Below are 16248 nucleotides of genomic sequence, written 5' to 3'. Positions count from 1 at the left end.
GCCAGTACAAGCTCTAGCCAATCAAACCGCTGCTTGTGTGTCAGGGGCGGGAGATTCATGTGATTGGGGACTTAATATTTGGGCGAGTAGGACTGTCTATAATCTGGGTAAAATTCAAAGAGGTACACAGGTTTTTTAAATCCTCTGACACAGAAGTTAACCAGTCCCAATTAAAATCACCAAGCAGCACTATTTCCTTTTAGGAAAGTTGTGATAACAGTTTTGCCAATGACGATAAAGAGTCCTTGACAGCCGAGGGGGCCCTGTAGCAGCCCACCACCATGACCTGTTGACCCTTTGTTACCTCAATATTCACGGCTAAAAATGCTAGCTGTTTACTAACAGATTTGGAAACCATATTAGTTACACAAAACTTATTTTTCACATAAATGGCAACGCCACCACCTTTTTTAGGCCGGTCAGTACGATATACACTGTAACCATTTATGTAAATGTCAGAGGCCAAAATGGATTTATATAGCCACATTTCTGATAAGACAATGACATCAGCATCAGTCGAACTCGCCCAAATACGGACAAAATCTAATTTAGGTAACAGACTACGCACATTTAAATGAATTAAACCTAGCCCAGATCTAGATATAAAATATCATATTGCTGACAAAAACGCAAGTTTGGCACGAATGATCATTTGACGTGGTTGGTCATGAGAGACAGCATGGGGAAAACCAGGTATGCACAAATGTGAGTTCACATGCAGATTGTAAACACCAGAAATGGCACTTGTAAAACAAAGAGAAAATAAAACCATGTGGCTCTCCCAAATTATCCATTAGTCTACCTGTTGACATTTTGTATTTCAGAAAAGATGTGACTTTTATTTGAAAATTAACTTGTTAGCAATGAATCTGCATTAATCCATTAAGGCTACACATAGGATTGTAAGATGAATTAAATCACAAACATTAGGTCAAATATACTTTCTGTTTAACATTTGGGGAAAGGTATCCTAAACAAAAAAGTGTATACCGTTTCTAACTTCTCTGCTTGTTGGAGAGCTGGTAGGAATGATGAAACACTAAATTATTCCTCATATGCTCTCACTTACCCTATTCAAATGAAATAATTATCCTCCTAGTGAAACTCTTTTAAACTTGCCTGGATCCAAAGTTTTGAATTTACCAACAACACTGAGTTCAAGTGGACAAAAATAGTTTGATATAAGATACAAATATAAACAGTAACTCAAATAAAAAACATTGGAAAGAGTGTGGCTTGGCTATATTAGCTACTGTTGAAAGAATACAACATCTACTAAGAACAAAACAAAGGAAACATTGAAATATATGTCAAATAATAGAATCAAAAAACCCTTAGGTGGAAGTTGCATCCGTTGGCCGCCTTACTACACGTGATACGGTGTGTGTTATGGTGAACAGTTAACCCACTGACTTACATGTTGTCAAAACGTCAACATCGCCCTAGTCGTATCAATGAATGTACTGTTAAGTACGATATCATGTAGTAGTAAAATACATATTTTGTCACCATCAAGTACGATACAACTTCCATGAAAAACTATGCAAACAAGCAGTGGTGATGTTGCAAAAATGCAACAGTAAAAGTATTCAGCTCGACCTATTTTTTAACCCATGGGAAGGTAGTGAGGTTTACTGCTTATAAATACAGTCACATTTTGGCCTCGTGTGTTTTTAGCAACAACAAAGAAAAGTTACATCAGCTTTCTGGAGTCTCTCTGATATTAACATCGCACGTGATGAACTGAATGCTAACCATGAGCATCACACGCCGGCGGACCGGAAGTACATAACTTAGGAAAAACACCTACATTACTTATTTATTTTAGGTTAACACATATAACATTAATACAGTTATTTGTGGTCCCTTATTCCAATGTAAACACTACTTCCTCACCTCAAGGAACTGTCGCATGAGCCCATGACATAACTGAATCTATTTTCTGATTTTAAAATTGTAGTGATAGTTTTTAATTACATTATGTCAAACTGTAAGCTCCTAAAAGAAGGCAAATGATGCAGACACATTTGTGTGTTTAGGGGTGAATCAGTCCACTCATGTACTTGCCTTTTTCTTAGTGGAATAACCTGCAAATCTTACATTGTCCAATTTTATTTGCTTGGGGCAAAACGCCACTGGGCTCTTGTTTGCATTTCTTCTTGGTGCTCTGTACTATGTTCAATAATAGGCCCAGATTAATTTGATTACAACATGAAACATAATAGTTATGGCTATCAGCTTAGATAATAAAGGTTCCAAAGTTGGATGTTGTAAAAGCATGCTTAATTGTTTTAGTAGAACTCAGAGCCCTAGAGATACTAAGTTATATATATATATATATATATATATATATATATATATATATATTTAGTATCTCTAGGGCTCTGGTAGAACCCAGTTAAAGAGTTGTGTCTTATTTGTCCAGTGAAGTCATAATATCTAGTATTGGTCACATGGAAGCTACTGAAAAAAAGATCTTCTGTTAAAATATGTTTCCATAATTTTCACTAATGAGCATGAAGGTATTGAAAACAACATTGGTTCCCTAAGTGAAAGACGTTTCTAAATCAAAAGTGAAGCACAACAGTTGAAAGGCTATCACTGTTTGGTTGTTTATTTCACTTCGACATAATTGTACTTATTGGATTCAGTCGTAAAATGCAAAGAATATAGTTATTACAGTTGTCAGATAAGTGTAGTTAAGTAAAAAGTATAATATTTGTATCTTAAATTGCAGCGGAGAGGAGGCGGAGTCTGAGTAGGCCTATAGTGAGTATTATTACGATTTACGTTGTATTATCTTAAGTTGGTGACTTGAAACCTTTTCTAAAGTTAGTCTCTTACTGGGAACACAAACGGCAAAAATAATGCTTTGCTTGTAAGGCTGCATTCGAATTATTTGTATACATCAGTGTTTCAACGTATGACATGAACACGTTTACTCCAGGAGGCCTATGCCATTACTAAAGTTAGCACAACAGCTAGCTGCTAACACTGCGCTAGCATAATGGCTAGCAACTATGGCTATCCCCATAAAGCTACTCGTGACCTATGCTCGTGAGTGACGCATTGTTCATATGTGAGTATTGTTATAATGGTGTTCATTGCTAGCGCGTCGATTCTGAGGATGAAATACAACAATCATACAATGTCTGTTCCTCTTCTTCCTGGTGTTTTTCAAGTAGAAAAGTGTCAGAACGCGGTGTAGACACCAGGATGGCCGAGTGGTTAAGGCGTTGGACTTAAGATCCAATGGACATATGTCCGCGTGGGTTCGAACCCCACTCCTGGTAGATTTTTTGTTGTTGTTTCTGCCAATGACCTAATAACAAAAACAGTGTCTCCGAAAAAGAGCATTCATAATAGAATACAGCAAAGTAAGCAGCTTATACATATGTCGAAGTCATTAACTGACATTTGAGTTATTTTAGCAGATACGAGAAGTAAATACACTGGCTTAAAAGTGTATTGGTAACTGGATTAATGTGAAAACAATGGAAAATAAATGTCCTCTGTAAGACTTGTGTAAGTAATGATTAAATATCTACTGTGATCAAATAATGAAATTTAACTTCCCTCCAGTCCTTCAAAACAGCGTTTGGAGACTCACACAGTCCCGGAGTCAGCAGCCTTTGTAAACATGTTTTAATAAAGATCATAAATAACCTTAACACAGGTAAATACACTGCTGATGCTCTACTACACAGTATGAAATGAAATATATAATTACTTGCCAGGCACTGAAGCTGTCTGAGGGTGTGCAGCCTGTAAAACCACGACACAACAGTTAAAATGAGTTATACAATGGTTATATATATATACAACAGTAAGACTAACCACGTTAATAACCATTCGTAAACTTAGCTTCCCTTGTTTACACGATGCACGGGTGTCAGATAACAGAGAGTTTGTAACGTTATTAGCTGAATTAATCTAAATGACAACACTACACAACAGTTTACATGAGTTATACACTTACAGTTGTATCATACAACACTGTATCAAGACTCACCATGTTCATAACGACTTGTAAACTTTGATATCGTCCGTCGTTTGCCGGAAAAAAGTCAGCAAAACAAAACTAGCAGCAACATTGCCTTCTATTCTTAAACATTTATTCGCCGTGATTGGTCAAATGTTATAACAATGTTGGAGCCAGGAACATAATTGGACAACGAATGTTCGAGCTCGCACGCTAATTGGCCAATATTCTCAACATTTTAGAGATTGCACAGCCGATCTGGCGGCAGCGGTGGTTTCCGCATAAATGTATGTATTTTCTCGTTTATCCGTCCACATTAATGTCTGTCTTTAAGTAGCATTTTCATCTTTTCGACAGAAGAGGGCAGTCTAATCCTTTATTTCAGTCGTTCGGCTTTTGTCCATCTCTGGCTCATTGAAGGCCTGCACATTTTCACCCTATAATTTCACAGTAAGGGCGATGCCTTGGACTCATGGATACCTAGTCATCTTCAACTGCCACAGGAAACGCTTCTCAACACACATCTGTAACTCTTTCAAAGTCTTATTCAGAAGTTTGTCACACTAGTCACATGGATGCAAGAAGATAGGACTGAAATTAGCGTTTTGAAGCTTCCTTGAAATTCATTTATATAGGTATTTTGTGCTGCAGTGTAAACAAGCACAATACATGTTATATTATGTAGGCTATATGTAGCAGTTATGTGACACATTCAATATAACATGTGCATACGGCATTTGCCTACACTGGAGTTTTGATACTAATAGATGTTTTTTGTACTTATCAGTTAACATATTGTTTCAGTTAACCATAAGTGAGTATTCCCACCTGTCCCCTGTCTCACTCATACTCACCACCTACAAAAAGGGCTGTCACTTGATAGGTGTTTGAGGCCCTAAGTGAGCACTAGTGAATGAACTTGAGCTTCTTCTTTGGGGATGTGAGAAAGCATCAACAACAGATCCCTGATAACTGAGAATAGGGAGGAGGAAGGATGAGCGCTTAAGATGTACGATCAACATCTCTGCATCCACAAAGCCTCAGGGACGCTTTCCAAATGTCATTTTCCTCAGGTACTGGAAACACATCATGCAGTATAATAAAATGAAACGATAATAGATGAGGTAATGTGTGGTAATGTTAAAGGCTTTTGTTGTTCTTATGGTTGGGATTGTTACTGGATTGTTTTTATTGTACTTTTATTTGTACATGTTAAGTGTTAAATGGTCTGCTCTTTTTGGTTTTAATATGCACTTCAAGTGGAAGATGCAATCTGAATAAAGATTTGTATTATTTAGTGAACTGTTTGATGTTTGCATGAAATCATTCTAGTATTTCAATTTCTTGCCACCTTATTTTATAGTTCACCACATTGAGGAAGGAAACATTGTACTTTAGAATTAATCTGAGTATACCATTTAGTTGCTTTTCAGATTAATCATTTACATAACACATGATCAATTATAGATTAAACTAACCAATAGTGTAAAAAGTAGTTCAAATGAACTCAGCCATGTAACAGCATTTGAATGAAGCTGTGTATATGTTATCATATCAGTAATATAAATCTGATTCTGATATTATTATTATTACTAATCAAATATCATGTAATTATACTGACAAAATACATTTTTAAGTTTTTTGTATTTCAGTGAAATACAAAAAACTTGTATGTATTTAGTAAATGTAAATCAGTAGGATTTTGAATAAAAGGATTTTCATCATCGTTTTTTCACTGTGAAATTGCTATTTTTATTTCTGTATACCTTTTTTCGATCACTGCATATAGTCATCATTCTTTTGATTAAAGTAATCTCTGTCACATTACACATAAATGTAAGAAATATATTGGGTAAATGCCTTGTTTAAATAGTTGTGGAAAGCCTCGCCCCTTGGCCTACTAAACATTCCAGTTTTTATTCCACAGTTAAAGTTTCTTGTAAAGTGTTGTGTCTCCCAGTGGGAATCACTGGTTTCGCTGGTGTTACGTCACGTGACGCCCACCGCGCCATGTTTCCATCTCCGCGTCAGGAAAAACTTTTAGAGCCCGAGGGAAAACCTCAAGACCACCGTCAATTTCCCGGAGTGAACAAAGAGGTTCCAGTTAAAAACTTCAAAATAAAAGTGAGAAACGAAACATTTAGCTTTCTAATGTCAAATTGAGAGATCAAGTAATTTCATTATATTACTGATCTTTAATTCATAATTCATGTCATATATATTTAGGAAATGTTGTACATGTAATGTAAGGGGTAGCAGGACATCTTTAGCTGGAAGCCACAGTAGTTTATTTAAAACGAGGAAAATTAAATTACTATACAGAGACGAAGGACACCATTTCATCAACAGTTGTGTAACTGATGGAAAATCACAATTACAAATGCGAGAAACATCCAGGTAAGCAGACACAATAAATTAGAAGGTAAAATACACTTAAGACTGAAATGGAAGCGATACACGTTTAACTACCTATTTATTATAAACATATTTACCTAGAATATTCACATAGTCAATAGTGTCTACATTTTCTGATTTATATTTTACCATAAAACAGATCTAAATAATATATATGTATGAAATTATATATCGAAAGGAGCCAGTTGAGGTGGTTCGGGCACCTAGTTAGGATACCACCTGGGCGCCTCCCTAGGGAGGTGTTCCAGGCACGTCCAGCTGGGAAGAGACCAAGGGGTAGACCTAAAACCAGGTGGAGGGATTATATCTCTTCGCTGGCCTGGGAGCGCCTTGGGATCCCCCAGTCAGAGCTGGTTGATGTGGCCAGGGAAAAGAAAGTTTGGGGCTCTCTGCTGGAACTGCTACCCCCGCGACCCTACCACGGATAAGCGGGAGTTCTAAAATGGATGAATGTAAATTACATACGGAATATTTAAAAAAAAGTGGTCTATTCTTTCAGCAAGTATCTACTTTAAATAAAAAAAAATGTTTGTAGAAGATCAGAAACAAGATTAAATGCTGGTATGTTCAGTCTCTTTTACTTTGAAGGACCTGTTGCAGCATTTCCGGTATGTGTAGCTAACTCTGGAGCTTGACGTTGGTGTTAGCGGCAGGGAGAAAGAGTCAAGTAAGCAACAGGAATAAAGTTGTGGGACCTGAGTCCACCGTACCGCGGCGTTCACCCGTGAAACGTAATAACCATCTCTCCGTTTCCAAGAGTCAGCCTGCCGTGTGCTTTAAACACTACGGTAGTTTGCTGCGGTGCAAACAGGCGTCTCTGAAAGCTTTTTTTTAAACACATTGTGGAGACTGGGTGCGCTCGAGGACGGTTCATTTTAGTTAGCTTGGTAGTTAAGAAGAGTGCCTCTCTGAGTTGAAAATGCCTTAAATGAATTGGATATGCGTTTTCGAATGTACTTTTCCACTACACTTTACATTGTTTGTGTGTCCATACCATAGACTGTATATATAAAGGTCCATACTCTACACGTTTGGGACTTGTTGTGAGGGAGCACGTCTCCTGACTCCTTGGTGACAGCAGAGGTGAGTGAGATTTGTATCCATGATGTTTGTTAACATGTAACATTAATAAACGCATTATCTTGGTTATTTTGCAGTTTGAAGTCAGACGGTGAAACTGTAAAAAGTTAAAACGTTAAAAAAAGACGTCAAACAATAACTTTCTTACCTACTTTACGCGTAGCTAGCTGTTAGTGTACATTGCAACCAGTTTGAAAAGTTAAGCTCTAAATACCAGTCATACCTTGGAGATAAAAATTAACTACAGCAAGGCCATAATAGATTTGCAAGTTCCTTTTTGTATTTTCTTTTAGCAGTATCATGGTGTTAAGTCTTGTCGGGAAGGTGTTTATCACGTCAGGTTAACACAATACACAAAGTTACTTAAAATGTATTGTTATTAAGCCAAGCCATTGACACTGCTCTTGTTGAAATCAATCTAGAAAGTACTGAACTACCCTTGAGGTTCACAGCTTCAAATGTAAACTCTCTGTTGTATCCTTTCAGTTGTTTGCCACTGATGTCAAAACTACTCCTCTCCCAGTGAGAGGAACCGAAATTGTAAAGACACCAGCTACACAAATGTGTGTGTCCCTTCCTTGAGCTTACAGTTGTTATTTTTGGGTCTTGCATCATCCCTCAAGAACTGTAACTCACCAAGTACTGCCTGATAAAACAGGAACATGCACTCCTTTCATGGTAAAAGCAAACTATTTTAGGAGTGGACATGGTTGAGTTTTTAATGAAAGGATAACAGCCTGAATTAAAACAGACCACAAGCATTACACCTAAGCAGATTTCTAAATCTGCAACAAGATGCAGAAAAATAAGTGCATTAACAGCTGACCTATTAATTTGAGTCACATTTTAACATTAGGAGATTATTACAGATGGTGTTTCATTTGCAGCTTCTGAAAGTTAGGCACCCACCATAGTGGTCATTATGAAACTGATAGAAAACACAGGAACATTCGAAAATATTTGCACATGACAAGTCATTCACATATTTCATGAATCCCCTAAAGGAAACACTTATCACTTGAGCCCATAACTTGAGATTCACCACTTTCAAGAAGCAGTCAAGGGTTCCCTTTCCTGGAAAAAGGTTGAACTAACTAACTAACTAACTAACTAACTAACTAACTAACTAACTAACTAACTAACTAACTAACTAACTAACCTAAACACACTTAAATAAACCAATGAAACGCATCACTGGTTGCATGATGATAAACCTTACCAACTGTCTGCAGTCTTGCAGGATGCTCTAGCTACCTACATAATGATCATTATCATGGCCCTAACTTAACAAATTAGATAATGACCAAATGCAAATCATTACAGTATAGTTTGACTATGTTTTAAATCAAATCTTACTACATATTTAGTGGAAATACTTTATAATTCAACTTGAAGTTCAACATTAGAAGAAAGCTTTAGATTTGACAAGTGTTAGCTGTGGATGATGGTTAGTGGCGACCAACCAAAGCAACATGAGCACAGCAAAACAAATGGTGTCTGACCAAAGGATTTTCACATCTCTAAGTGTATTGGTTAGTTGGTTCCTGAGTCTTTACAAAGTCTACACTATGATTGTGCATTATTACAGCATCAATTACACTACTAGGAGTTGTTAGAGACATAAATCAACCACCAGATTGTCAGCCTAAAGCCTTGAGAGTGTGTTTCCTCGCCAGCATTGTTCAGCGGATATGGAGGTGAAGTCTCAAGCACCTGTTAGTGTTTTAATGACCTACGGTGTTCCTTAAGAAGTGTCAGATCATTCCTGCGTGCTATGTGACCATGTTTGACTGGTTTGCTCATTGGCATATGACACGTCCACTCTCTAGAGCTATTACCACAGATTAAAGTCACATTAAAGCAGAAAGGATCTTATGTTTTATTGTTTCTTACAGGTGCAGAACAAGGGCTGGAATTATATCAAGTGTTACATTTATTGGCTGACATGGCATCACACAGGGACACTGCAGAGGGCGGAGCCAACGAAGAGTTCAACGACATCATCAAGTGGAGATCTGGTATGTTTTAGAGATTTATTACCTCAAGGCTCTGTTTAATGTTTGCTGCTCTATACAGGACACACCTCTCCTACAGTGTGCTCGCATGAACCAAATGATGTCTGATAAATAATCAGATTATCCGGTTGTGTCATATTAAAAAGGTTTGGTTGTACGTGCATAAGAGCAGTCACTGAAAGGAAACACTGACACAGCCAAAAATCCTGTTGTGCATGGTTAACCTCTGTTCCCATGGAGGCAAGGGAAACGGGACAGAAGCAAATTAAAGCAACAAAGGCTCGAAGAAAACAGGAGATGGTTGATTGTAACACGTTTGCAAGGAAAAAAGAGAAAGTAACAGTCAAGGTGACCAATGGCAGCGGAGAAAAGGGAAGACAAGAATGCAGGGATGGGTTTAAAGAGCCGCACCCTGTGATCCCTTTCTCTGTGGTTCAGTCCATAGGTTCATCTTTTGTAGACGCCACCCTCCGAGAGAGGAACAGACACACTGACAAGTTGTTGCTCTGGCAGGAGGAGTGCTCTGGATGAGAAAACTGTAAACATCAGCAAAATATCACCTGATATTGTGAGACCATCTATGATGAAAGATGGAATTTCTTGCTGGCTATGGATGAGGAAGGGACTTCAAGTGACTTGGTTCTTGTGTTATCATTTTGCATAGCATTGTGTTGGTGTGAGGATCAACACAATGTTGATCTGTGACTTATAAAAGGGATGCATGAAAAAAAGATGAAACCGTGTCATAATCATCCTGTCTTCTTTTCATACAGGACTTAAATCTGACGCTCACAAAGCTTTATTTCAGACTCTGTTTTTATCAAATTCATATATAAGTACTTGTTTATTAGGCTGACAAGGTTGATAAACATGAAAGTGACCATTTAAGAAGTTAATAGAGGATTTTTAAAACATAATGGCTTAATGTAAAATTGAAAGTATCCGTTTTGAGCGATGTTTCTAAAAAGGCTCTTTTTTAACTTCATCCAAGAAACAAAAAATTGATTATGTTATGTACCACGGGGGAGTTGTTCTCCCCGACTGTTCGATCCAGCGTGGGTCGTAGTGGGTTTGAATGATTGTCGTTCAGTGAATCTGGCTCCGATAGCAGGTAGTTTTACATTGCATTCCACCTTTCTAATCAGTCAACTATTGTATTAGTGAACAAACTATGTTAACTGAATGTTTTTCCCATCAACTTAAGGCAGACAGTCATGGGTCTGTTATTATTTTGGCTTTTTTTTAACTGTAATTTGTAGCCTGAATTCATCATATTATGTTGGCATCATAGAGCGGTGGCATGTGCTTCAGTCAGATCTGTGGGACTTCCCTTCATAGTCCCCCTGCCAACTCTCTGTCCTTGCTGTTTCACTCTCTCTACTGTAACTGCGAAATAGAAAAAGTAATAATAAGAAAAGTGGGTAAATGTATTCAGTCCTATCCATATGCCAGCTTTCCACACCCGTCCAGCCCCTGAATTCCTCCGTGCCGATGCAGTTTGTAATTTACAATGCTCACGACCAGACCGCAATGCTTTTATTACAAAGATCCAGGTTTCCCTAGCAACCCCAAAGGAAATGTTTTCTCTTATGGCAAAGAGGGAGAAATTAAGCACGTAGCTTAGCTGTACACTAAATCAACCCGCCAAAAATTGCCGTGCACGCTGTTGTGTAAGCTTTTGCCCAATCGGTTCTCACCCTCACTTTAAACAGACTTTTCTGGTGTGTGTGCAGCCGACAGAGATATGTCTGAAATGAGGTGTTCTACTTCATAATTGGAAGAGTATGTGAACAAAACCAGGTCAAACCAGGGCTGCACACTCTACAATAAGACAATTCATAATTCTCCCAGCACATGTGGAATATGCATTGCTCCACCCTGACTATAGAGGCTGCTTGTTAAAATTGATCCTGTGACAGCTTCACAAACCCAGGTCTGTCTGCTGTTGGGTCAGAAATGGAGACGGGGAGATGGAGGGTGAGAAAGAGAGAGGGCTGTAGCCTACATGGAGCTGAAATAGTGCTTTGAGAGGTGACTGACAAGCAGGTGTGTTTGTGTTTGTGTGTGTGTGTATGTGTGTGTGGTGGGCAGGTGGAAGGTTGTTTTCACAGCTGAGACGAGCCTTGTGAGGAGAGCATTAGCGCTCTTGTTCATGTGATCCCCACCGGCTGCCATGTTTGAATGGCTGAAGAATTTACATTCCTCTTTTTTGTCATCATTACTGATTGTCAACACCGGTCGTCATGATCCTCCAGAAAGAGTTAACACACTTGGTTAATAGAAGGTTTGTTTGAGTTATTTCAGCTGCTGTTTGGCCCATATGTAAACTTCAGTGAGATCACCACTCCGGTGAGTGCTGAGGCGACAGTGCTGTGTGTTGTCTCTCTGCCTCTTATGATGGAGGACAGACAGTCCTTCCCGTTCACACACGTATGCATGCACACTCATGCCTCTTGAGGGGTGGCTCATGTTTTCCAGCACGTCAGGATTTTACGCAAGCTGCAATGAAGTGGCGATAGCGAGACAAATGTGCAGGGTAGAACCGTGTGACGCTGGAATAAATGACTCTCCTTTGGTAGTAACTTTATTGTGTGATGGACGGGTTTAAGCATTGAAACATACAACCAAAATGTACCTGTCATGTAAGATTTATTGTCTTGGTCAAATGTTTTAAGTACAGCCTTCATTGCTACAATACCAGGTTGGTGTTGCATTTCAGTATTTTGTGTGCCACTGGAAATACCGTAAAGTCACTTTTAAAGATTTTCAGGACTGTCCAGTGTTGAAGAAATTAGTCGATAGACAGAAAACTATTTGATTATAACAGTTTGAGACATTTATCAAATAAAAATAACTTTCTTTTTCATTTTCAGTTCATCTTTAAACAAGCAATTAGAAGTTATCACTTGGAACCGATGGGTAGACAACCTGGAATGAAAGATATCATTACTTGCTGCCCTGAAGTTGACCTACAAGGCTGAACTCTGTTGAGAACTAGATGTGTGTTGTTCGCCTCATGGCACAACAGTTCTCAAAGGGCTCAAACAGATGTTAAGGAGTAGTTACTTTTACGAAGTCCTGGTTGGCTTACCCTTAACACCCTGAAGCCTTATCTACCTATCCTGCTAGCCCTTCCCCTCCCCCTACCCAATCCAGTGTGCAGACCAATACATCTCTGATTACCTGAGTGGTCTTTTGTCTTCTCTGTCTTTTTATCCTCTATTGTTTTTTATACGCTTTCTTCCCATCGATCATTACTCTCTCCTGTTATTCTCTGTGCATTTGATAATGTAAGACAAGCGGCATCAGTCCCCAAATGCATACTTTAGATTTAGTGGCATGGGTTCATACAGCTTTGAACTTGGGTTTTCTTTGTTGAATCTTTTACTTTTTACCTTCTGGATTTTTCCTGTTAAGCTAAACACAGATTAGCTGGATTCTTGCAAATAACAAAAAATGCGGGAACACAAGATGATTAAAAAATCCATATTGTCAGGCTTCAAGCGGCACCTTTGTGTCCAAATCACACTGCTACGGACCAATCAGCATCCTGTGATGAGCTGCTATTAGATATGGACTTGGTTGAGGTTTCTGTGACGCCACAACAGTTTGTTTAAAACCACAATAGGTTGCATCGGTTTTATCCAAACTGAATAGCATTTCTTCATTGAAAGAAGGTCAAAGTATGAACTGAAAGCTTTCCCGACTGGTTTGATTGACCATTATTTAGGTTCTGTGTATTAAACCAAGTGTCACGTCAGGTTCATACAGAGGGCCATTTACTTGGGTGTGACATGCTGTACTATTAAATGACATATTGTTGTATCTTACAAGAGAACAAGAATGTGATTGTCACCATGTGGAGGGTGTGGTGACAATTCTCTGAAGAATTGTCACCAAACTAGCTCAGATACACGTCATGGATCCTTAATTCTAGCTCTGGCCGCTGCTAGCAGGGTGGACCGACCACTTTGAAAAGTTCCAGCTGGTGTGTGAGTGCATGTTTGGAAACATACTGTATGCTCATCAAGAATGAATAAAACATTAAAGTTATCTGAAGTGATAATTACCATGTAGCCATGACAGTGAAAGCTTGTTCGAGCAGTTATTGCAGTGTTATGCACAGATCAAAACAAAGGAGCTTTCACTGCGGCCGCCCCTTCATTCTGTGATGTCAAGTCCTGAATTTGTTTTCTTCATTGCCTCTGGTGTTTGAGCTTCACTTTCTTGTATGGGTCTACGGTCAGCGAGGGTTCTCATGATCTTTTTCTTTTACTTTGAGGATGCACACTGTCCTCAGGGAATGCAGCTGGATGAGTCTTCACAGCAATATATATAGACTCAAGTGTGTTTGTCTCTCTGCTGTTCACTGCATCTGGCTGCATGGGAAGTGGGAGGAAACAATCTCTACAAAATCCTGGCTGGAAATGTAGGAATATGAGCACTGGCCAAAACATCTCCCCTGGGTGTGGCTGTCTGTGGGACGCTGTGTGTGTGTGTGTGTGTGTGTGTGTGTGTGTGTGTGTGTGTGTGTGTGTGTGTGTGTGTGTGTGTGTGTGTGTGTGTGTGTGTGTGTGTGTGTGTGTGTGTGTGTGTGTGTGTGTGTGTGTGTGTGTGTGTGTGTGTGTGTGTGTGTGTGTGTGTGTGTGTGTGTGTGTGTGTGTGTGTGTGTGTGTGTGTGTGTGTGTGTGTGTGTGTGTGTGTGTGTGTGTGTGTGTGTGTGTGTGTGTGTGTGTGGCATTTAGACACCCCGCCCAGGCCAGATGACATTTAAAACTCTTCTAGAGAAGGCTGACAATGGCAAGAAAATGATCAGTGTTGGATGTTCTTGTGGTTGTTAAACACAGAACCAGTCTCCTCTTGTTGTGAATCTCCCTTTTCCAAGCAAGCCCTTCCAGTTTAAATCCCCAACTCTGCCCCCTTTCCCCCAGCTCATTAGGGCTATAAAGCCACGTTGCCCAATCTACCTTCTGACCCCTCGCATGACAGGATTTACCAAAACAAAAAAAAGAGCTGAGGCCCAGAGAGAGTTTAAATTAACCCTTTAAAGCTACAGCGGTATTTCTCTTCTGAGTAAACAGTTTGAAGGAATTGAATTCCTCCATCTCAATGCTTTTTTTCAATCGTGCTAAAGTTAGTTTTTTTTTACCTTAGGCAGTTAACAAGTTTGTCTCACTTGTTTTACTGCGTATGGTGCAATACCATATGAGTGCAACTTTTTTTTAATACTGTGTTAAAGTTGTGCCGATACCAAAAAACTCTTCAGTTGTGTCTTTTTTCTACCTAGAACATTTCTGATCTTTTACAAACTGTTATTTTTGTGTTTTTCCAATGTTGCATAGAGTGGTCGGTAGAGATAGACGGGACAGACTGGGAGAGACCTACTGTAGAAAAGGGACGGTCAAAGACAGGCTACTGTACTTGTAATGCACCTCTACAAGGAGATTTAAAAAAAAAAAAAAAATGTAGACATGGGAATCTACTTTTTCCAAGGGTGGAGGCCTGTGGAAATGAGAGAGATCCGCTTTTTCCATTTCTTTCTCTACAATTTTGGTAGGACCACTGACTCATATGCTCTGTATGCATATACTCTTGTGAGTGGGAACCACTTCTGGAAAGATCTTTTAATGGGAAAAATCATCCTAAAACACATTAAAGCAGCAGTAATATCCTGCATTTTGTGGTCCTGTAAACTGCTGTGTTTTGAGATAATAATCATAGGGACATTTATCATTAAGTAGGGCTGCACACTTGGGGCCAAAATGAAAATCTATAACTTCATAGTTGTGGTTTTTTAACCAGTAGTCACACCAGGGATTTTGATATGACATAATACCATTAACAAATGTTGTGTGTATTGGTGTGAGGCACAGATATGTTAATGCCAGTGCATAAGCACACTAGCATGGCTTCATTCTGACGGATGCTTCTGGAGTGTTGTGTGAGGATGGGATGACAGAAGAGGACGCCTGTCTCTGGCTTCATGACTGATGCTGCTGTGGAAAGTCCCCTCTGCTCTCTGATTCCTTCAGTCACTGCCAAGTCCAGCCTCACCCCACCAAAGTCACTCCTCTGAGTTGTGACCAGCACACCAGCGGCTGCTGCAAGTCTCCAGGGAGGGAAGTAGATTTAACACAATCAGACTCTGGAAGTTGGTCACGAGTGGTCCGGGTTGGTATTCCTCCTTTACTTCCTCTCAGTAAAGAAAAGGATAAAGGGAAAACAAAACCACAGGAAACTTAACTTTCTCAACTGTTTCCCTCCCCCTTCCCCCTCTACTCTCTTCTCTCTGTGGGAATACAGTTGTTTGTTCAGTTGCCCCTCATGGACTAAATATGTCAATGAGCAAATGGACTCAGGCCTTTGCCCTGTTCCACTACGCTGGCTCTTAGACTTGCTTTAAATGTCTGCAGCAAAGCCTCAGTCTTGCCCCTTGCGACTTGCATTTTTTTGGAGTCATTTTTTTGTTTGATTGTCAAAGGTTTCACTTTCATGTAAACGGTCGCAAAGGAAGTGGCTGCCGTGGCCCAGGGTGTGTTGAAGGGTTTAGGTCACCTTAGATGATGTTTATCTACCGTCGCTCCCTGCTAGTTGGGAGAATGAGAAATGTTGTCCCGGTCAGTTCTTTGTGTTTCTAGGGGAGATTCAGCTGTCACTAGCAGCAATACATATGGCCCACTCACCTCTACGTCACCTGTCACTAACCTTTTAAATGACACCCTGAAGAAGTCCCTGCTCTTGTCACTCACTTTTCTC

The 16248-nt window shown here is 39.4% G+C and overlaps 1 protein-coding gene and 1 non-coding gene across 2 annotated transcripts in view; both read left to right on the top strand.

Annotated features, from left to right (window-relative positions):
- Window positions 1-3210: 3210 nt before the first annotated feature.
- Window positions 3211-3293, top strand: trnal-uaa (transfer RNA leucine (anticodon UAA)). The gene has a single exon. It is a non-coding gene; the product is annotated as a tRNA-Leu (tRNA).
- A 3758-nt stretch (window positions 3294-7051) lies between these two features.
- Window positions 7052-16248, top strand: part of utrn (utrophin) — a 195949-nt gene continuing 186752 nt past the window's right edge. Inside the window, exons 1-2 of the mRNA XM_034076052.1 lie at window positions 7052-7480; window positions 9373-9495. Of these exons, the coding sequence (XP_033931943.1) occupies window positions 9423-9495 (73 nt within the window). The 5' untranslated portion in view covers window positions 7052-7480; window positions 9373-9422. The remainder of the gene's footprint in view (window positions 7481-9372; window positions 9496-16248) is intronic.

This window comes from Pseudochaenichthys georgianus, chromosome 24 (genome assembly GCF_902827115.2).
Source record: "Pseudochaenichthys georgianus chromosome 24, fPseGeo1.2, whole genome shotgun sequence".
NCBI lineage: Eukaryota > Metazoa > Chordata > Actinopteri > Perciformes > Channichthyidae > Pseudochaenichthys > Pseudochaenichthys georgianus.
The sequence above is the reverse complement of the archived record's forward strand: the minus strand, read 5'-3'. Positions and strand labels throughout refer to the sequence as shown.